Genomic DNA, 23,265 nt, shown 5'->3' on the forward strand with positions numbered 1-23,265 from the left:
GAGGTTTCCTGGCTGAGACAAACTGTGGAGTAGTGGCATATTATGACCACCAGGTGAAGATGTTCTAACAGTTTTCACAGAACATAAATGATAGAGGGCGCATACGGAACAGGTTTATATTCAGTTGTTTTTTCTCCATCAAATGGATCTGTTTATGTGAGAAAGTGTGAACAAGCACCTCTAGTGATGATATCGGGAGTCGGATTTCTCGAGGTCATTGTTAGACACTCAATACTGCACACTTACGTGCCAGTTCATTAGGTACACGGGTGAATACTAATATATTCTAACCCAACAGTCCTGCACTAAATCCTACTTCATGACTGTTATAATGTTTGGTTCATGTTGAAACAGTGTTACAAAGGTGATGATACAACTGTATGATCATTTTGGAGGATGTAGTTTACTGTTAAACTGTGTCAAATTAAACATAAAAAGTGTTTCTGTTATTTAGCCCCGGCCCTCTGACTAAAATGGGGCTGTCAGTATAGTTAAATAGTTCTACAAACCACAGCCTCCAATATGAAAACAGAGTTTCAATCAACAGCTCTCAGTTATTTAATCTAAATCCTAAAAACATCACCTTCATAAAGATACGATTTATTGCAGGACTGTTACATTAGAAGGTATTTGTTTTAACCAGTGTTCCTCAGTGTGTGTCCTCTTTCTTTCTTGGCTCCGTTTCCCTCTTCATTACAGACTCTTTCTTGTGGAAGTGTAGTGTGGATTTATGTCTCCAGTTCTGTGACCACTGCTGCCCTGGACAACCTGCCCCTTTCTGTGTCGCTGCATTTGGTGGAGTTCAATATCACATTAAAAGCGCCTTCACACACACACACACACACACACACACACACACACACACACACACACACACACACACACACACACACCCCACACACACAGAAACAGTCAAATAAAAATAAAACACATGAACCACAATTTCCATGTTTAAATTAGAGAATTTATCATTTTTCTAACGTGGAAAAGGCTTTCACAAAATCCTGGAATTTTAGTTTATTAACTTTAAAACACGATCTTCTCAAACATTATGATCCGTTATTCTAATGTACAACAAAACCTACGGCAATTTAGCTGCCAGCCTACAGAGCTGTTATGTTATCTGTGAAGCCATTCCTTAATATACTGTGTCCTCTTTGTTAGTGTGCAGTCAGTTTAATAATAGATTCGGACATACATGAATAAAAGCACCAGTGTACCTCCATCTTTGCATGGAGACGATTTGCTCCTCTACAGAGGAAGTTTTAGATCCATTGCTCCTCATTTCACTCTTTTGCCCTTCAGTTGTCTTTAATTATACAAAGTTCCCAAAGGTCACCCCATGATTGGAGCAAGTTTACAAACACATAAGGATGAGCTGAGAAAAGTGCAACCACACAGTATCATACTATATTAATTTGTACTGTACACTCATGAACAGCTGCAGAGCTGCAGCCTTCACGAGGCGTCCTATTCATCCTCCTGTTCGTCCTCCTGTTCCTCTCAAAACAAAAGCACCTGTTAAAAACTAGAAAATCCCAGTAACTGTACAACAGATATATATGAAAGGATCTATGAAAGATCTGCAGCAGATGACAGCATGTGAGTTGATTCTCAGGGTTTTCAACTTCCAGACGTGGCACCGTCGTCCTGTTTTAAACGATCGGACCATCACAGCTCTTATGTTTGACACAGTGACACAGTGACTGCTCCAGGCCGTGACAGTCTGATACGACTCTCTTTGGTGCAGTGTGAACGGTCAGTACATCGGTGAGTTGATGGTTTATGTTCATTGTTTAGTTCATACAGTGTTTGTTCGCTTGTGCACCTTTTATTCACCTCCTACCCCTCTGTCTGCCGACTCTACAATTTCCTTTCGGTCTGTCTGTTTGTGTTTGTGTCAGTAATATCTGTTGAGGCTTTGAGTGACTGTGCTGATGTCAGGTTGGCCGTTCATCCAGATCTCTCGGAGAATCCTTTCCCGCTCTTCAAGCCTCTGGGCCCGGTCCAGCTCTGATGACACACACAAAGAAAGATGTTGAGACAAACATTCACTGTCTGTTCACGTTACCGTCAAATTTAAGTTCTATTCATTATTTTATCTTAAAGTATGAGCTCACACGTAAGTTTTGTTAGACGGCTGAACATTTAAAGCTATCCAGATAGTTTATTAGGACAAATTCCAAGATCAGACCACAGCAACAAAAGGTTTCACCTCCCTCCCGCATTTAGTTGGCAGGATTTTGTTCTTGATATGCGTTGTGAGTCTGTGCATGTCGTGTGTGTCCGTGTGACAGATACCCTCAGCTGATGTGAACATGGTGGCGTGCAGCAGAGCCCTCTCGAATCGTCTGCGTCTCCGTGCCGACAGGTCAGACGTGTCATCCCAGTCCTCTGACTCACTGTCCCCGGTGGGCCCAGGCCCTCCAGAGGCAACGACAGCAGTGTGGTCTGGGTTACTGTCTCCGGGTTGACGGTGGGGACAGTTGGGATTGCGATGATGATGATGGTGATGATGATGATGTTTGTTCCTGTGGCGATGCTGAGGGTTGTTGCTGTTGCCGTAGTGGCAGTCAGCTCGGCAGTGTATCTGGAAGACGATGGCGCAGAGAGTGACAAGAAGGCCAACGCACACGCCACCGAGGAACACCAGGGCTGTCCTCTCGGGCTGGTCTGTAAGAGAGAAAGGAGTAATTAATAAATAAATGAAAGTTTACAAGCATATTTAAAGATGTCAGCTGCTGATTCATCCTCCTCTTCTTCTGACATTGAATCCACCTCTTTCTCTTTTCTAGTCTTTGTATGCCCTGTTGCCTCAGTCTCTAACAGCCCTCGTACTTAATCTCACTCTTCTGGTTCGTAACCTTTGTGTCAGAGGATCCTCCTCCTCTCTGCTACCTGTCTGCTTTTTACCTGACTGCCACTAACAGTAGTCAGAAGGTTCAAACATTGGTTTCCCCTCCCCTCAATCCATAGGACCCATAGACTCCCACTGCCAACATCCCAGTGCTAAACACCACAGGACTCCCAGAAGACAAGTTCCCATCCTGGTGAGTCAAAACTGTTTTGTAGAACAAGGGGAGCATTTACATTAGTAGGCAGCTGGTTTTAATGTTGTGGCTGATCAGTCTAAAGTTCAGTCTTTTTTCTTTAACACAGCATAAGAGTTAAATGCTATTAACAGTCACACGTGGTGGTTTTTCTTAATAGTCCTACTGTACCTGCAATGAAGGTGTACGCCGCCATTATGTTGCTAAGCAATGCCATCTCCTGGGAGACCACCTTCACCTCCATAGCGGGGCTTCCCGTCGTTGGAGCGCTCATGATTTAACAGTCAGTTGAGGTTTTTGTATTCTCACGCAGAGGTTGGTTCAGTTTCTGGGGACTCCCCTGGAATTAAAGGTTATTGATGGTGAAAGTGTGAGGACGGAAAGTATGAGAGTGATAAACAAGAAACTTAAACAGTTCATTCAACCACAAGAGGTCAAGGGTTACAAAAAAATGACAAAATGTTTCCATTAATGTGATTTATAAAAGACCTTTTGAGATAATGGTACTTTCCAGCTTATTCCATGCCCAGGGTGCATAACAAGAGAAAGCAGTTTGATCAAACTTTGCGTGCATCCTGGAAACATGTTAATGAAGCCGCACATTTTAAAAAACAACAACATGCTGTCTGTTTACACAGGAATAACCTAAAACCCTTCCAGGTTACTACACGTTTCTCTTCTACCTGGTTTTCCCCACCAAAATCATTGTGATTGACAATTACAATCACATAAAAACACTTGAGGTATGGTAACTGCACCTAAGCATAACTGAAAAAATCATGGAGCACATGAAGCCTGTCCACACGCTACTGTTATTCATGTGAACCCACATTTTTTCTATTTATCCATAACTTTTATAGAGACAACCTGGCGTGATTAAACTGTCATTTGACGAATTAAAGGTAATCATAGAGTACTTTGGAAACTATGAGGCTTTACCTAGTAATCTATACGTCTCTTCCAGTTTTCACCGTCATTATCGACATGCCTGAGCTGTTTTCCTGCAGGCTCCAGAAGACAAACAACAATGAGGCATTCATACCTCGGAAAAATCAGCTCGGCACACACAAACATAAACACACACACCTTGTAACATAAAATGTTGATGTTGTAAACCTCTGGTAGAAGGAGCCGAGGACGGAGGGAGAAAACAAGGCCTCAGTCATCTACATTACATATGTATGGCTGGTGTCGTTTTATTGTTTCACCTCGGACATAATGATTTTACAGCGAGAAGACCCGACTGATTCTAACTGGGTCTTCACAAAACAGAGCATAGCACATGAAATCTGTAGCTATACATGGAAATACTGCTGACTTACTCAACCACTAGGTGGCAACAGTCACCAGTGTAGCTGCCAATTTGAACATACGCTGATCAGCCAAAACATAATGACTACTGACAGGAAACGTAAATAACATGTACCACCCACCTAGACCAGACCAGGCACCCCCACCCCATAGCAATGACACTCCTTGATGGCAGCAGCCATCCACAGCAGGATGCAGCCTGACACAGAAACACACACAAAAACGGTTTAGGATCAACTAAAAAAAAAAACATGAAAAACAGCACAAGATGTTGACCTGGCCTCCAAATTCACTAGATCCTAAACTGATCAAGTATCTGTGGGATGCACTGGAACAAGCCTGATCCACAGAGGCCCCTCCCCTCAACCCATTGGACCCAAAGGCCAGCACTAACAACACTCTGTTGCCAGACACCATAGGACACCCTCAGAAGACCCATGTCCATTCTCTGATGAGTCAGAACTGTTTTGAAGACACAAGGGAGACCTACACAATATTAGGAAGGTGGTCATAATGTTATGCCTGATCGGTGTACTGTACAATCATTCACTTTAATGTTTTGATGGCTGTGCTTGTAACACACAGACAGGCAATTCTTTCACAGACAATAACTGATTGTTTGTGGGAGATTTTGGCAAAGCAACACTGATGCTGAAAAGATTATTATGCTTTTTATTGTTTTTAAAAATGCCCCTGTACATCAGAACTTAAAACATCTGACGTACAAATAATTATTCTATGTTGTATAGTTGTTTATTGAGCATTTAATATGACATTAAATGACATGCATACATGGACATTTGTGTGTTAGAGACACGTAAACTTCAAACAGCGTTGTTTACCTACACTGGCTCATAGCACCCAGAATATTTCTATACAGTTTAAACCAGACTTAAAGATTTATGTCTACTGAAACAACTGGAAGAGGTCAGACCATTTGTTTATGCTCCAACATTCAAGAGTTAATATATATAATCGATCAGTTTTAGAAGAGCTGTTATCTTGTAAAGGATCATAAAAAATAAATGAAATTAGTGGCTCAGTGTAACACATCTTGAAGCTCACAAGATGATACAAATGAAGATGAACAAGCCATGAAAAAACAAAAAAACATATTTCTGCTACAGTACATACATCTTCATGACCAGTGTCACAAATGTAACGCATTTCTTTTTTAATTTTGCTCGAGCTAATTTGTTTGAAATGTCACAACATAATTCTTTTGTATTTAAAATGAGCCTTTGCATGTTACTTAAGATGAGATGCTGTGTTTATTTAAACATGTCATGATCATGATGTGGTTTTACTCAGTTATACAGCTCTAAAAATAAACCTGTCTACAGCGCCAATAAAACCATTGCTCAGTATATTTGCAGTGTTGTGTAAACGCGTAACACAAGTGAGTGGGGTTCACAAACACTCACATCCTGCAAACATTCACAGTCAAGACAAATGGTCCTCTTTATCTGCAAGACTACAACACTTGAATAGAGCAATAATCTGCACATGAGTGACATTTTAATCTAATCACTTTAAGCTGAACTCTGCTCAAAGCGCAGCTCTCTAATTACACAGGAAATCTGCAAAGCCCCTCAGCAAGCCTGACTTTCTTTCCTGGCATTTCATAATGTTGAATCTTCTCCCAAATAAAATCAAGCTGTGTGGATGTGAGCATTAATCCTCTTATGAAAGTACAGACAGAGTGGTGCTGGGTTAAAGGTACACGGACTATTATTTCCTCCTTTTGCAGAACTTTTTAATCTCATAAAAGTGTCGATTTCCCCAGATGACAGCTTTGAACACATCTCATTACATGTTATTACATGTTAATGTGTTTTCATTGAACTTTGTCCCATTAAAGCCCTTTATTAATGTGCAAACACACCCAATTACTTCATGAAGGCAGAGCAGCCTTCATAACAAACAACAGTAAAAGATATCACGCCGGGCCTTTGAGAAATGAACCAGTCTTTTAAGGCTAAAGCTGCAGAAATAAGATGCCAGAACCTGAACATTGTACTGTAAATACATGTATGAAAAATGGATGATGCTCTCATGGACGATCAAACTGGCCTAATTCCTGAGGATGTTTTCAGCCGTAAAGGCACAGAAACAAAGAACTCTTGACCTGTAAAGAAAACCAAAGAATACACTGGAGAACAAATACACATCTTATCTTTCACATTTCGAAAAACAAGTCCCTGACAAGATGCATTGGTGTCCCATCATTACTCATTCATTAGAACAAAAACACACCTCAGGCCTGTAATTAAGTTACAAAACTAGCTAAACACCGAAAAAGCAAAAAGTGCGGGAGGAAAACGCACAACAACAAATCGCATGACATTGCAGTGCGACCAAACACAACTAAATACAACACAGCCTCGGAGCACTTCTAAATTCACTGACTGTCAGGGTCATTTTGTGGTGTTGTGTGTAAATGCTGCAGGACGTGACTGCCCTTCTCTGCCCGACTCTCCCGCTTACTCTCTATTTCTATCTTTGGATTTGACAATTTGGGTTACAGCAAAAAGCATGTCATTGTGCCATCACAAATAATGTATAATGGAACAACGTTTTAAAGAAGCATTGCATGTTGCCTTGAAAACAGATTTTATCCTTTGGCTTCATGAAGTAACAGAGACTAGATGGTCATCAGTGTCACAGCAGGTAAGTGTAGGAAGAAAATCCTGCTTTAATTTACTATCAGGCAGCTGAACATCACAGTTACATAATGACATTAGTATGAGATCATTGGCCTGCAGCCATCTCATTACAGCCAGTCACAGTCTGTTCAACTGTCTAGACAACAGGAGCTGTTTACGCTGACTACAAGAGTCTATCTATCTATCTATCTATCTATCTATCTATCTATCTATCTATCTATGTAGCTACAGCATACAGCCAGTTAGCTTAGCATAAAGACTGGAGACATGGGGAAACAGATAGCCTGCATCTTTCAGTTAAATAATATGTGTCTTGCAGATAAGCTAGTTTCAAAAAAATACTTTAAAAGCAACAATTTACTTTTTAATTAACTCACTAATTTATGTACTTTAAAGTCAAAGTGCTGCATTGGTGGGAGTCTACACCGGTTGTCTGAAAACTGGTGTAGCCAAGAAATAACTTAAATTCAGACCATGTCGCCTTCTAATATGGTAAGAATTAATTTTACTCTTGTAGATTAAACAGACTTGTCAACATTTAGGTGGATTTTGATGCTAAGCTAAGCTAACCACCTGCTGGTTATAGATTCATATTTACTGCAAAACCATGTGTGTGGTATCAGTCGTCTTATGTAATGCTGCCTTTGAATGGGGTCGTGTTAACGTATTCACAAATAAAGTTCGTAAGAATGGCGCCCTCTTGTGGTATTCCCATTCACTCATAGGTGGAAAACATTGGCACGGTCAGAGTTCATGTGAGTTCAACATGTTTCTTGACATTTTCAGAAATGGTCGCATGGAAGTTCAGAGTATTCTTCATAAATTTATGATTGGCTTCAAGACTGCAACAGTTGCAACACAGAATAAAAAAAACAAAAAACAATTTGCACTTGAAAGAGTCTAACCCTTCACATAACTCCCTTATATAGAGACAAACTTTATTCCAGTCTGACAGATTAGATAAACATGTTAACTGGCATGGTTTACAATGCAGGTAAGTGGATGTTGTTGAACAGAGCTGAGTTAGTTTTTCCCGTTGCTTCCAGTCACCATAATAATCTATGTGTAGCTAAGCAAAACTAATCAGCTGCTTACTGAAGTTTAATGTTTTCATAGGGTTTTTTAAACAGGGTTTGAACTACGTGATGTAATGAATGGCCAGGTTTATTGCACTGGGCTAATTCAGAACAATAGCTAAAAAGAAGACTAATAACTTAGCATGCAAAAGAGTTTCTTTCCACATATTGAGTGGCACAGTCACGTCCTGTTGTTTATATCAATGAACAAACTCTGGAGGCAATACTTTCCCGTCCTCCTTTGTTTTTCACTGATCTTTCTCTCATTTCCCTGAGTCTGTGCTGTCTGGTATGTGGCACAATAGCCTTTTGTCTTTTTGCATGTGGTTTAGCAAACTATATAGTTCCCAGGATGGTTTCAGCTGAGCTACAAAGGCTCTCCTCACACACATCCTCCACACTTTTAGTGTAGTTCTCCCTCTGTGTGCGTCTGTTAATGCTAATCTAATGTGACACTGGCCTTTCCCTCTCCTGCTGCACCGTTACTGTCTAACGTGACCTGCAGAGAGGGGAGAGGCAGCACACAGATTTAGAAAACACGAAATAAGACACAGAGAACTAGAGCACGACAGGGTAAGGATGGTAAGGATAGGTGAGAGGGAGATAGAGGAAGGTGGAGGAAAACAAAGTAAACCAGCGAGGAGAAAGACAGAGCGTAGACTTCCTGTAAAATACAACACTACATAGAATCATGATCATCAACACACAAACAACAACAACAACATCAACAGCATAATCATCACATGCAAACAAGATGTTCATACTTACATCTGATTAATGCCAAGTTTCCATCTGGTGTGCTTTCTCCTCTTGTCTCCTCTCCTCTCCTCTCATCTCCTCTTTCTTCTCCTCCTCTCTTTCTTCCTCTCCTCCTTTCTCACTCTCTGTACTCTGGTGTACTCCTCTTTCCTCTTCCACTCTGTACTCCTCTGCTCTCTCTGCTCTAGTCTCTCCTCCCCTTTCCTCTGTTCCCTATTATCTCCTCTCAGCTCTTTGCCTTTCCCTCAAAGAAAACCAAAAGAACACAAAGAGTACAATTATATGTATAAATCTCCTCTGTGCTCCCACAGTTGTCAGACAGGCCCACAAGCCTCCGTCTCCTCTTCACTTTCTTACGTAGATACAAATTAGAAACGTCAGTCATTCTCTTTTCTTCCCCTCAGTTCTTCTGTCTTTGATGCACAAGCAGCAGCAGCAGGAGGAAGCGCGGTGCTCCGACTGTTTTCCAGAATGCAGCTTTCCGATTTTCCATTTTAGTTTTTCCAGGTTATTTTCCAGACAGAGAGACAGAGGTCAGCTCCTGAGGGCACAGATGGGACATGAGAGACCTCGACAGGTCGACCGAAGCTCCCTCTGCCAAGTGCCTGCGTCCCCTTCCCTCTGTGTCACACTAACAGAATGCACAGTCACACACATGCATAGTTATAAATGCAGACTCGCTGCCTCTCCTCTCTGTCTTTCGTGCAGATCAGAGGGAGGAGAGAGACTGTGAGGAGAGAGGGAGGGACTCTGTCAGGAAAGCAAGCAGCATACCATCTGCAAATAAATCATAGATGCAATTAAACAGCGCATCTCATTCACCAGTGTTTGGGAAATCACCTTCTTGATGTGTATGTGTCGGAATAAATTCACATAACAGAAGCTGTTTTTGTCGTTTGTGCTTCGATCCCAGATCCTCGAGGCAGTACGGGACTGAAGTTTCAGAGCTGAATCAACAACTTTAAACATCATATGCCGCTTATGAAAATTTTATCAGCCAACCTGGTTATTTTTGTGCTGATGTTATGCAACAAGAAAAGCCAGTAAAACCATCCTGACTCTGGTTGGGGGCTGACAGATTTTTTCAGGCAAACACTCAACAGGTATGGGGGAAAAAACAGCAACAAGCAAGATGTCCTATAGTAAAACTAAAAAGCTTTTAGGAAGAGTATGTTTTACTGCCAGTAGTTGTCAATACAACGCAGCATCATGAACAGAATTCTATTTTAAAACACTGGATCACCTCAGATAATACATATTACATCTATCTAGCAGCTAAACACTTAAAAGTGTTTAAATCTATGAGCTAGTTCAACTCGGTCCACTGCTACACAAACATGACAGACTCCTCTTACTGCAAAATCATCCAACACACCCTTTTAATCCTGGAGGTGTACTTCATCTATCAGGATTGCTCCTTCTTTTGCTGCATGCCTGCACACACTGTCATCCTGAAGGCTATGCCGCTGCTTGTAGCTGCTGAGCGCATTTCAAAATCCCCACGTGCATCATGGCTCCCCATTCCCCGGTGAGATCAGCTTGATGTTTCCTTGTGGAAACTATAATGGATATAATCAGTGATGTACATATCATGTCTTTCTCTGTCTTAGAGGAATAAGTGAAGGTGCAGGCACTTTGAGCTAAATGGTAGTGTTGTCAGCTGATGGTTTCAAGCCTAAAAGCTGTAGAAAAAATGCCAAAACGTAACACAGTCGAAGCATAGAAATCATCCAGGGACGGACGGCAGCAGCCAGCCATCATAACTACTCACATCTACTACAGAGTCACAGACACACGCACACACACAAGTTTATATGTTTCACTTTTTGAGGACAGTCATTGACATAATGCCTGGTCCCTAACCCTTACCATGTCCTAAATGTAACGTTTACCCTAAAACCAAGTCTTAACCCTCAAACAGTTGTAAGGAAGTGAGGACTGGCCAAAATGTCCTCACTTTGCACAAATGTCCTCACTCCGAATGTGTGAAACTGGTCCTCATAAAGACAGCTGTACAAGAACACACACAAATGCACAGCAAGTGATTGGTAGTTGGCAAATACTAGTTTTACATTGTGTAAAATATTTAAAATTGATGTACAGTTTATGGGCCCAACCAACCATAACCATGCCAAAACAATTAATATTGATGGCTAAAATATGGTTTATTCAAACTGGTCCATCTGTTTTATAACAACTGTTTGTTTTACAGGTGTTCACTTGTGTAGTATTTAGCCACTGAATCAATATCTAAACATGTTTCCATGGAGATTTTTAGGATCAGTAAGGCACTATTTATTCTTCCCTTAATATTACTCAAAGGAATTATAATAATGGATGTGCTTTAGTCTGCACAGTGTAAATTTCAGCACATTTCATCTCTCCTCTTTTGGAAAAATGCACAATTACTGGAGAGAGAATTCCTTCATGGTTGTTAAGGTCTGTAAAAGCCCTGAGCGTGAGACAAAGGTAGAAAACACACCTTCCCTTTCATGCCTCTAATTTGACAAAATAAATGAAAGTGATTTGAAAACAATCCAAATATCCTTGGAATACAGGAAAAAAAGATGATTAGAAAACAAATTACTGAGACCTCCACCATTATCATCTTCATCATCATTACTGAGAAATTCAAAAACACACGTAACACGCATCTATTTCTGCACCTCCTGCTCAGTCTGATAAAATATTAACTCTCATAACGCTGTGCAGTGTGTTCTGGGAGGAATTGTTGTCAGTCATCTCTGGAACAGCAAGGGACAGGACTTGTGTGTTTCAGATGCTGAGTGGGAATGCAGAGCCCGCACAGCGGTACAGGCTTCGCTCCATTGGTATTTCACTTTATTATTCATGACCGAGAGGTGAGTTTGAATGGTGAGGTGAGGCTGCAGGTCAGTGTAGCCAACCTTTTTACAGCATATAGAATAAAACAGGGTCTGCTTCCTGATGGATAAATGTAATTAATATTTATTGAAACATCTAAACACGTACTCAAAGTGGAAAATAATAGCTAGACTGAACAACAGATGTCTTTTCTGTTCCCCCTGTTTGCTGTGGTAAACGGCATTTACAACCCTAAAAGCAGTGCTATTAAAGATGGGTCATAAATCACAACAAGATAAAAATACTGGAGCTAATTTCAGCTCTGGATTAAAACAGTTTTATCAACCTGGGAGTATTTAGAGCAGCAGAAGGACATGTGTGTGTGGGGCTGACTCAAAATAAACAATGCTTTATTGCGATGAATGAACATATCACCTAGAGCTCCAGTGTGTGTTTCTACACACAGTTGCATACAAAAGTAACATTGATGAGCATTGAAGTATAACTGTCAAACTAATCAAAATGAAGTGAAAGACGGTATACCACTCGACAGAGTGGGAGGGAACTGCAGAGTCAGATGGGTTCACCACACCATCACCACAAAGTAAACCTGGCTGACTATCTGTAGGTTTGCTTTTATGTGGACTTGTACTCTCCTGTCTGAGTTGCTACAGGCCAACTTCACTCAGCGAAGGTTATTTATTTATTTTTTTGGCCAGAACACACACCTCCCATTATTTTCGAGTTCTCTTTGTGTATGAATTTGTGTGTATGTGCGTTACATAAGACAGCTGTTCATGTGGTGATAATCAAATCATTCCCATGACTAGGTCAAGTGGAACCGAGGGGCTCTCTCATCCTCGATGCACATGTCTCTCTCTCTCTCGCTTTCTCTCTCTCTCGCTCTCTCTCTCCATACTCTCTCTGTACTCTTTCCGTGCCTCCATGTGCCCTCCATCTCTGTTTTGGTCCTTCTGCCTCTAAACTGCTCTCTTCTTCTGCTTTCCTGCACTTTTCTTTTATACTATCTCACCCTCGAGCTGTCTCCTCTTATTCTCTCTCTCTCCTCTGCTTCTCTTTTACTATTCCTTTCTTCTGTTTGCTTCTACACTTACTGTACCTTTTATTTATACGGAAAAATCCTATAGAAGGCTTTTTAGTTTAATGGACTCTCTCTTTTAGCTCTGTTTTGGTCTCCACCAATCCTTGAATGAACAGGCTCTCAGCTGCTCTTAGCTGCTTAACACAACACAGTGCCTTAAACCCCAGCTCTGTCATGAAGTGTGTATGTACGTAATATTGATTCTTAATTATGTTTCCATTGGTGTACAATATTCTAACTAATTGTTCCTACATTAGTTAGAATGAACCATTCTTATCTTCATAAGGCGGAGGTTATCTTCCATGGTTTTGGTCTCTACAGCTAACTTTGATTATAACTGTATGCAATGCTAATCTTTATTCTCATCCTTTTACATTTTCTAAATTCTTAATGTTGTGCATAAATAAGAGATTGGCCACTTTGAGTGACAAATGGATGCTTTCACAGGTGGCTAGCTGCTAGCTGTTTGGCTGTCAGCTAGTCCTCAACCGGTTTCTACAACAGCCCAGAACAGACAAACCAAACACTGGATCTAGAGGGGGCTTTGCCATTTTCAGCTGCTATTGCAGGTTCTACTACAAGCTTCCATAGGGAAAGTTGAGGGACAACTAGTAAGGCAGGTGCAGTCTACAATATCTCCACTAGATGCCACTAAACCCTACACACTGGTCCATTAAAGAAATAATATTCAAATTAAGTCCCCTTTACTAAATGCAAATATTGATGGCAGAGTTTATTATCTGCCTTAAACTGAATGGATTGACAGAAATTCCTGGTGGTTCAGCTCTTGTGACCCATTTGTTACACTAGTTACCATCAGCTATATCTTCACTACACTGAATCCTTTACTACCGCTACAGAAGGCTGAATTCAGCTGACTTCGTGGACTCAGTTACACAGCTGTGTGTGCTGCTGTCAGCCTCTCACAGAACCACTCAGTGTACTTACGTAATGACTGCTGCTCCTGTGGCCCCAGAGTCAGTGGAGGGTGAAGAAGGACTTAATGAGGTCTATTGGTGCGCACTGACAACCCCACGCTGAACTTCACCGAGGCTGGACACTAACAGAAACCAGTGAAATCAAAAATAAAATCCCCATAAAATATCTTAACTTGGATATGTGTTTGGTTTTATGACACCTTCAGCTCAATATTTACTGCATCGTTAATTATAGTAGCACTACAGTGCAAGACATGTTTATGCCTAACTTCATCAAGATTACTGCGCATTTGCGCTACACAAAATACAATACCTGAAAAAATGTTTAGCTAGAAATTATAATTCTGAGACGGTGCTGTAATTATGTACAAAGGCAGCAGCAGTGTGTTTCAAGCAGGGATAACTGCGCCTTTCACTTCTTATGCACGGCTGCAGGAGGTTGTGCACTCCAAGTTCATATGTGTCTTTAAGCCACCAATAATTTGACAGGTTGTTCATTTTTAATGCCTTTAATTTGCCTTAAGAAACCCTGATTCAGAGAGGCACACAGAGGCCAAAGTGAGTACAGACAGCAGGTTACAGACTCCAGGCTGATCAGCAGTGAACAGACAGTCTGGGTTAGTGAAGCCATAAACTCAGCTAGCACAGCAGCAGTCAATGCAGAAGGCTGCGGGAAATACAATGTGACACAAAAGATGAGTTTAAACACCCCTACACAGACCAGACAGGTAGTCCAGTCTCCTTTCCAGAAATTCAAAACCACATAAAATGTTAATATAATACTTAAAAACAAACTGTTGATTGAATAAGACAAATCTAATGAATGCAAGACAAAAAAGAACAAAGAAAAAAAAAAACAGCAGGCCTAAGAAAATGACTAACCTAGTCTACTTACAGTAAAACTCAATCTTCTAAGATGTTGAACCAACTTTGAAAACAGTATCAACACATTTAATAGGTGAAGCCACACATGTTTAAAACAAACCCAGTGAATACCAACAATTATCCAAGATGACACAGTAGAGGCGCTCCAAACCTTTGGATAGTCACACGCATAAATTAAGAAATAAATACTTTTTATATCCAGAGCACCCAGCAAGACTCCTGAAGTTAGAAAGCAAACTGGACATGGAGTAAAAACAAGTGAGAAGACACCATGAAGTCAACCTACAACACAAACACTGCTACTACAGACTATATGTTATAAAGTTTTCATGGTGGATATTTATAAAGGGCAATGTTTGACGCAACAGAGATGGACAATATTGCCGGTCAGTGAGGCAGAGCTCGAAGAACGAGGCCGAACATACGTATGACAGGGTGAAGGTGTAAAGAAATTTAGAAAACACTGTTTAATATAGCTTACAATCTGACAGTCTACGACATCTCAAAGTCCTCTCCACCAAACAGTAAGGCTCTCAGCTAGAGAGAGATCAATGTGCAGAAGGAAACAGTCACCCCACTTATGTTACAGTCTCACGTTAAAACTACTTGGCTTCAGCTGATTTTGCACACTAAAGTAAAAGCAAAAGAAAACCGTCATCAAGTGCAAATTCATCCCAAATAAAAAAAAGAAAAAAGAAAAAAAAGAAACGGACACATTTTTAAAAGATAAGTTGCATTAACATCAGAAGTTAAATCCAAATGCTGCTGCATCAAAATATATCGGCATGCCTCTGCATCGCAACATGTTTGAGCATCTTTACAATTCCACACTTCAAACATACACACTCGCACGCGCACACACAAAGAAAAGCTAAACAAAATAAGTGTTCAGTTTTGTTACAGCGACACGGACTCGACCCAGAACAACGAATCCTGAGATCTTCTGTCTACAGTATTAAACTGACTCCGGACTAAAACTTCTTCTCCAGGCTGTCCAAGCATTTCACGTAGCTGTCCATCATCTGTCATCTACTGTTTCTGACGTCCTTAATGCCACTGTGAGAAGATGACGCTGGCTGTGACAGCTCATGATCAGTGACAGCCTAAAAGCAGGTCACTGAAAATCCATCAGTCAAAATCTCCTCAGGAAAAACAAACAAACTTCAACATATGTAGTTGACAGTTATGATAAAACACGAGTTATTTTGTCAACTTATTGAATGGCCTTGGTTGAGCAGACTTGGCAAAGTGTGAAGACTAAAAAAATAAAAATAAAAAGTCCAGAAAACACACATTTAGTTTTATTGCTTTGGTAGTGCTATGATTATTTAAACAGGCTTTGTCCCGTCCTAACTTAATCTCAAGGTTGTAAATTATTAGTTGACCCAGCTTCAGCTTGATGACACACTCCCTCTCCACTGCTCAAGAAGCCAGGCTCCTCTCTTTTAACTCTCTCAGTTTAAATACTGTGCAGCACCAGCCACACTTCCCTTTCCATCTGGTGTCATCTCCAAGAAAGAAAACTCCGATTGGTGGCTTCAGTTGTCGTCACATGAGCAGTCGTCCCGACTGAGGGATTTGGATGACATCAGGAGAGGTATTATTAAAGCTGGTTAATATTTAATTTATCACGGTGTGAAGTGTGAAACGCAGTGCACAGGTGGCTTTTTGATGTGTCTTCTTTCAGTCCATTTAAACGTCTCAGTTAGTTTATGTGGACACAAGCAGCTTCTCTTATTTGGTTAGTTGTTCTTATTCAGACGTCTCTGTAGAAGACTTTTAGTTTGCTCTGAGTGTCTATTTATTGGCAAAGAGCTGCAGGTCGAGACGGACCCACACCTCCCCCGTTGAAACCTCGTGCAGCAGGAGACGACGTGTTACTGGTCCCTTGTTCTCAAACTCTTTCTTTATAGTTGCCACGGGAACCTCCGTCCGACCCAAGAAGTCTAACAAGAGAAAAGGAATAAAGAGGGACACGTGTTGGGACGATCATTCGCCATCACTAGAACACTGTGCATGTAACTTAAGTTAAGTTTAGTATAAAGGTTGAATACTGGAGATTTACAGAAATATCAGCAGCAGAAAAAAATACACAAATTAAAATGCAGCTGACCATCAGGTGAAAATGGGTTTTTTTCAAAGATGGTGATGCAGAGGACGTCCTGGTAGAGGTCTCTGATGTGAAACTGACAGTTGAAGCTCCACTTGGGGTTCAGAGTGTCGTTGAGCGTCCTGGATGTGAACATCTGAGCTCCCATGGTCACTTCGCAGTAGGGGTTACTTTTACCTGGAGGACGGAAGGAGGATGACACAGGCAAGTGAGGGAGACGAACAAAAGATGATGGCAGAGCAGCAGACATGAGGATTAAGGGCAAGAAGCAAGTCTGAAAAATGTGAACTGTGAAGGAAAACGACTGATGACACAATTAAGTGGTGCTTTAGGGGTTATTCCTGCAGCAGGGATTAAGAGCTGGATCTCTGCACAACACTTATTGTTCATAGTGTGTTCATTAGTCCACTGAACTGTAAATAGAGCTTGTAAAACGAATGTATTGATGCTCACCGTTGGGTTTTCCTGGTTTTAGTTCAGTGGCTTCTAATATGGTGACAAGGAGTCTACCGATTCCACTAGACTTCACAGATCGACCTGTTAACACAAACACAGATTGATTAAACAGTGACTTGAGGTCATCCCTGTGGCGTGAATATGGCTGTTGTAGCACAGACACAAACCTTGATAAACCTTTTCCCTTTTTTTCTTTTCAGTCTCAATGTATTCCTCAGACGCAGCTTTAATCTTCTGAACCCAGGCCGTCCTGAAACGAACACACACAGCATTTGTAAGGGTCACCAAATGCACATTTCCCTGCGTGTGCACGTGTGTGTGTGTGTGTGTGCAACTACCGTTCGTTGATGTTGTCAGTCTTGAGTATGTAGACTCTATCGATGTGTGAGATGTGGAAGACGGGCTCGTCGCTGGAAGGATCAGGAAGCTTCACAAGAACCTCATTTAGCAGCACAGGCTACAGGAAACCAAAGATGACACAGTGTCATGTGTGAAAACACACGAATAACACATTCTGAAAGTCTTATGCTGCCTCAACGACAGATACTTCTGCTTTATGTGCCCGTGTGTTTGTGTCTTACCGGTTTGTATATTTTAAGCTGTACATTGTTCTTGTTGCTGAACAGTTTATCAGGCCCAGACGATGTGAACTGTTTAGCCGCATAAGTTAGAAGCAGGAAGTCGTTAAAGAGGAAAGCCCAAAGTTCCTTGTTGCCCTTTACTTTGTGCATCTGAAAACAAAGAAAGTTAAGAGATATATGAACAACTCTGTCATGATGGTGTTATAGTCAACTGTTCAGGATCGAGAGGTTTAATCCAAATATTTAACTAAGCATCAACTACAATTTTCACGGATATATCACCACTGCCTCAGATCCATCTGCTGGGAGTCGCTCACATGAACCAGCTCACTGGTGTCTGAAACTTTCACTCTGTGTATGAGGCTTGTAACAGGAAACCACAACATCCCGGGATCTGACCCAGTAATGTTTCACATTTTATGTCCCAGTACGCCACACTTTCCTTCTTGGATTTTAAAACATTTATACAGTGAGATGACAAAGCAGCAAGACTTATTCGCTGACCCTGGTGGCATCCGAGGTCACAGGTTCATAAAGTGGTACTCACCTTGCCACTGTGGAGAAGTTTCCTGGGGCCCAAACAGTTGGTAAGAGAGTTAAAGGCTAGATGCTGTGAAAGGAGACAAAGTTTTGAATGTATTATTCAGGTTCATACTGCATCACTTTGCGCAGTACGTTCTTTTGTGGAGAACAGCGTATGAGTTTCAGTTAACAGTCAGCATAAATACCTCGGCAGCTCCATCGCACTGTACGTGGTTCTGAATCCATTCAAGTCTGTCAGAGTTCTCCTTTTCTCTCACACCCTCGTTCACCTGCAAAAGGGACAGTACAGAAATGTCATTAAAATAAAAAGACAAGAAGATCCTTTTCACCAGGAACACTGAAAAAATATTCAATTACAGGAAAAAGAGCATGAGAGAAGAAACTAACCTGTTGACAAAGTTCCTCCGCCCTCTCCAGAGCCTGTTTCAGGTGTCCTCGGTCAGCGTGGCCTTCAGCAGTGCACTCCAGGATCTACACACAGCAGTTAATTACATTAACCAATGGGAGACGTCTAACTCCACACTGTAAGGTCAATATTTCAACGTCCACAGACACACTCAGGAACAGGATGGCTTACGTTTTTGATGTGCAGCGGGTAGCGTGTGATTCTCTGCATGGGTTTGAGCAGGAAGCTGGACAGTGGCATGCCCTTACACCTGTAGTCTGTGGCGATTTTCTGATGGAAATAAAAGACAATACTGAAAAACACATTCTTGTTTCCGTCTTCATTTCTGTGAGAACAAGGCACACGCAGGCTTCAGGGAGTCAAATGTAAGACTTTCAAGATGACTCCACGCTCCCTCAGTAACTAGTCACTCCTTCCTCTCCCTCCTACCTTGAGGAAGTCCTTGAAGTCCGGCTCACTGTCAATACGAGTCTGGAGCAGCGTGGCGCCGTTGATCTGAAAGGAGCAGAAACGAATGTAGGCCTGCATGTGGGACAGCTCGGCGGCCAGGACATCTCCGATCATCTGCACCGGCATGTTGTCTCCACCCGTCTTCTTACGATGACTCAGTGCTCTGCACAGACATGAATGTAAATACTGTAAACGCACATAAACAGTATCTGTCTGTATTTTGGCACAGACAGTGCCAACATAAACAATAAATAAATACCAATGCCTAATTTAACAACCTCAGTCAGGACAGACTGGCTCAATTCAGCCCATCCAGAGGAAGAGAATAATCAGTCAAATAGTGAAGGGTGGTCTGAACCTTTTGATAAATGTTCAACAGGGAATAATAGTATATAATAATAGCCATATAAACACTTGATCTGTTCTCTGGTTGGAATAAATAAATTATTTTTGCGCAAACATAAGGAAACTGTGTCTATCTCATACAGCCTTGGTTGTCTTTTACTGAACGATTTCCATCTGTGTTTTATTTACAGAATCACCTTGCCAGTGTCAAAAACTTTCTGACTTCTATTTTGTTATCAGATCGTCAACAGTCAATATTTCAAACCTCTTATCAGAATGATTTTAGTCTGGTTGAAGAAATATGATATTTACTCTGCAAATTTGGTGTTGCACTCCAGCAGTTCCTTCCAGTTGACAAAGATCATGGACATCTCTGCCTCACTCACGCGGCCCGACACAGACATAGGCCTGTAGAAAACCTAAACGTACATGAACAGGGATAAAGACAGAAATAAAGACTATGAACTAACATGCACACTAACAGGTTTGTGACCAGGAGTACATGCAGACAGCATGACACATCTCATTCACACAATGGACGTGTAACTTTTCTAAACGAAAGTAGTTTATGCACGAGTTATTCCACGGGATTTGTGTTCGTTACCTCCAGAACTATTTGTAAGTCTTTCACATAACTCTCCTCAGTCTGTATCAGCTCGTGGATGTAACCCTGTCTCTTCTTCTCCTGTGGGCTCAGTGTGTCTAGGCTCTTCAGGTCTGCACACCCTGCAAGAGAGAAGCAACACATAAGAGGTTTGTTAAAAAAGAAAACAAAAAAAGCCCATCTAGGGTGGGTGCTTCGACAAAACCACAAAACCACAAGCAACTCGCGAGCTGAAACTGTAGCATCGCTTATGCACTCACCACCCCCTGCTGGAAGCACTGGCACAGGAAAACATAAATAGTTCTTCACGACACACTCAAATGTTTGCAAGTATATTACGACAAAATGGAAGAAGAAGAATGGAAGATTAAAGTCTCGATCAGCACACTTACCTGCCACAGGATACCCATTTGAACATTGTGAAGGTCCCATACAAACTGACTGCTGGTTCCTCTCTGACCCTTTTCTTTGCTCTCCCTCTCTTGCTTCACCCTTATCGTCTGTCCCAGCCCAGAGGTTTAGAAAATGAAACCTGCTTTGCGAAGCCATTAATATTTTATATAATTATGTGGTTTTATCCTCCAGGTATTCTAGGCATCTGTCTGTTGAGTCTGATCGTACTCTGTCTCTCCTGTCTGGTTTGTCTCTTCCTCCTTCTGTGCCGTTATCTTCTCTCTGCTAGTAAATCTGTTTGTACCAAAACAGGAAGGGAGATTCTTTCTTTCTTTTTCACCCTTGAACACATGGTCAAAGTCGATAGAGCACGTAAACTCTTTTCTCGTTTTATGTGACTTGTGCTGCCGATACAAGTCTGAAAATATAGGATTTATTTTCTTTATAGTAGATTCAGATCTGATTCAGATTCAGAACAGATAGTTAATTCTCAGCGCAGGTTAAATGGAGATTTTAACAGTATTACTGATAATCTTGTAAAGGAGAGTAACAAATCCAAACACAAGAAGAAACCCACTGGGACTATAGCTGCTAAAAAGATCTGAACAGATAAAAAAGAAAAACAGTGGACTAGATGAAAAAAAAAAATAGTTCACGTTTATCTGTTCATCTTAATCACGTTTCGTGTTGACCACATAAACACCAAACACACACGTCAGAGAGATGGCCAAACTGCATTACACAATAATAACTCACTAAAAAGCAATCTTTATTTTTATGCTTTATTTCAGACAATATATTAGACACTCTCTCCAAAAAACAGTCACACCATCTTGTACCATAAATATTTGACATATTTGTCAAGTCCGTTGTGCTAGCAGCCTCTTCTGCTGTGACCTCTTTATTCAGCCATCTATCACAAGTTTACCTGCAGCTTTTTACCTCAAATCTCAAATCTATGTGCCAAATGAGAGAAAGAGATTAATAAGTGCTTCTGCAGCATTTTACTTTCCCTGCATTAGGGCATCATCAAAATGTCTTGCAGCATATTTCTATTGTTGACCTGAACAAAATGTATCCCCAAACCTGACAGCAATCATTACAATGTCATTTTTTCCATAGGTGACACTATAAGCAGCAGCAAAACCGTGTTCAGTTCATGTAAGGCGCAGCAATCATCTTTTATTATCACCCCTGGAGGCAAGACATAAATCTGTTAATGGCTTTGGAAGAATTCCCCCCAAAGGTGAAGCTCACTTCAAGACGTCGTACTCTCAGTTCGTGTTCTGTTAGTAGCAACGGCAGACCCATTTATGGCTTTTACACATAAAGGACAAACTGTGCACTTCTGCATGTCCATATTAAGCTAAACAGAAGCTTTTCAAAGGCATGAAACCAAAGAACCACTGCAATGGTTATAGGAAGCTACGATTTTTCTACAAACTTCGGTTTAGTAGAAATTGGCTACAATTTTTGCATGCATACAATGCTTTTTAACTTCCAACTGTCCTGAGCAAAACATTGTTGAATATATTCCTACTTTAAAATACAGCAGCACGGGGCAAGCCTGAAATCAGGACCGCCCATTATTTTTCAAAATATCAAGAGGCCTGAGGGTGAGTAAAAGTGAAAAGAAAAGGTTTAGAAAGTTACATGAACCTTGACCATTGTGTCTGGAGACAGACACAAGTCTGAGGAGTGAGAGATAAATAGTGGGCTCTGTGTGAACTGTGTAAAAGTGTTTCAGAAAGAGAAATGTAGGGAAAAGGAAATGATGTGAAAGGAAACAGAGGAAGCTGTCGGATTAACTCAGGGGAAAAACGTTTGAGGACATGGGTCTTCTGAGGGTGTCCTGTGGTGTCAGGCAACAAAATGTTGTTAGTGGGGGACTTTGGGTCCTATGGGTTGAGGGGAGGGGCCTCTGTGGATCATCCCACAGATACTTGATCAGTTTGGGATCTAGTGAATTTGGAGGCCAGGTCAACACCTTGTGCTGTTCTTCATGTTTTTTGAGTTGTTCCTAAACCGTTTTTGTGTGTGTGTCTGTGTCAGGCTGCGTCCTGCTGGGGATGGCTGCTGCCTTCAAGGAGGGTTCATTGCTATGGAGTGGGGGTGCCTGATCTGGTCTAGGTGGGTGGTACATGTCTAAGTAACATCCACATGAATGCCAGGTCCAAAAGTTTCCCAGCAAATTGTCACATGATGGTCAATGTTATTTATTTCTCTTGTCAATGGTCATAATGTTGTGGCTGATGTAAGTGTCTTGTAAAGAGAAACAAAAGGAAAAAAGGAGCACAAGCCACAGAGAAACCCACTATAGTTCTGCTTCACACACTTTTCAATCCACAAGCATAACAAGAGTCTAAAGACTCATGAAGGCACAGTGGCTTTAACAATTCAGAGTCATAAGAAAATAGTTTAAAGTTCCATTTCATTCAAAGAGCCGTGTTTTCACTTTGCTCTCTAACACCTGTTCCAAGTCTGTGCTTGTCTCACACATTTCACACAGTAATATTTGCCCAGTGGGAGAAGTTAGTAGATAGAGACTCCAGACACTCCGCCCCGTCAGAGCAGAGTGTGATAGTGGGTCTCTCTGAAGTCAGGAGGAGGAGGAGGAGGAGGAGAGGAAGAGGAGGTGGAGGAGGAAGAGTCTTTCTACCACCCTAGAAGGAGAAAGAAACACAAGCCGTGGAATAAGAGATAGGGAAGGAGAGGGAAGGATAGGGTGAATAGTCAGTGGGAAGAAAAGATAAACAGATGTGTGGAT

At 41.3% G+C, this 23,265-nt stretch overlaps 2 protein-coding genes across 6 annotated transcripts in view; both read right to left on the reverse strand.

The window, feature by feature from the left end:
* Positions 1 to 1,009: 1,009 nt before the first annotated feature.
* Positions 1,010 to 9,630, reverse strand: eva1ab (eva-1 homolog A, regulator of programmed cell death b). Its single transcript, XM_084540901.1, has 4 exons — positions 8,872 to 9,630; positions 3,222 to 3,390; positions 2,302 to 2,673; positions 1,010 to 2,013 (listed from the first exon to the last, which is right to left on the reverse strand). The coding sequence occupies exons 2-4, from the start codon at positions 3,322 to 3,324 to the stop codon at positions 1,901 to 1,903; spliced, it is 588 nt and encodes a 195-aa protein (XP_084397027.1). The 5' UTR covers positions 3,325 to 3,390; positions 8,872 to 9,630; the 3' UTR covers positions 1,010 to 1,900.
* Positions 9,631 to 13,943: 4,313 nt separating this feature from the next.
* The window catches only part of itsn2b (intersectin 2b), a 29,989-nt gene continuing 20,667 nt past the window's right edge, over positions 13,944 to 23,265 (reverse strand). For all 5 annotated transcript variants that reach the window (XM_084574904.1, XM_084574905.1, XM_084574906.1 and 2 more), the window contains 13 exons: positions 20,106 to 20,227; positions 19,814 to 19,920; positions 19,136 to 19,319; positions 18,878 to 18,976; positions 18,688 to 18,771; positions 18,486 to 18,569; positions 18,305 to 18,367; positions 17,758 to 17,907; positions 17,515 to 17,633; positions 17,344 to 17,426; positions 17,174 to 17,257; positions 16,724 to 16,897; positions 13,944 to 16,556 (listed from right to left, as the gene is read on the reverse strand). In XM_084574904.1, the coding sequence (XP_084431030.1) occupies positions 16,408 to 16,556; positions 16,724 to 16,897; positions 17,174 to 17,257; positions 17,344 to 17,426; positions 17,515 to 17,633; positions 17,758 to 17,907; positions 18,305 to 18,367; positions 18,486 to 18,569; positions 18,688 to 18,771; positions 18,878 to 18,976; positions 19,136 to 19,319; positions 19,814 to 19,920; positions 20,106 to 20,227 (1,502 nt within the window). In that variant the 3' untranslated portion in view covers positions 13,944 to 16,407. The remainder of the gene's footprint in view (positions 16,557 to 16,723; positions 16,898 to 17,173; positions 17,258 to 17,343; positions 17,427 to 17,514; positions 17,634 to 17,757; positions 17,908 to 18,304; positions 18,368 to 18,485; positions 18,570 to 18,687; positions 18,772 to 18,877; positions 18,977 to 19,135; positions 19,320 to 19,813; positions 19,921 to 20,105; positions 20,228 to 23,265) is intronic.

This window comes from Chelon labrosus (genome assembly GCF_963514085.1).
Source record: "Chelon labrosus genome assembly, chromosome: 3".
NCBI classification, from domain to species: Eukaryota; Metazoa; Chordata; class Actinopteri; order Mugiliformes; family Mugilidae; genus Chelon; species Chelon labrosus.

Coding starts and splice junctions, on each gene's coding strand:
- eva1ab (XM_084540901.1), bottom strand. CDS start 3,324: ATGAGCGCTCCAACGACGGGAAGCCCCGCTATGGAGGTGAAGGTGGTC. Junction 2,674..3,221: donor GGCGTACACCTTCATTGCAG/GTACAGTAGGAC, acceptor TCTCTCTTACAG/ACCAGCCCGAGAGGACAGCC. Junction 2,014..2,301: donor CATGTTCACATCAGCTGAGG/GTATCTGTCACA, acceptor GTGTGTCATCAG/AGCTGGACCGGGCCCAGAGG.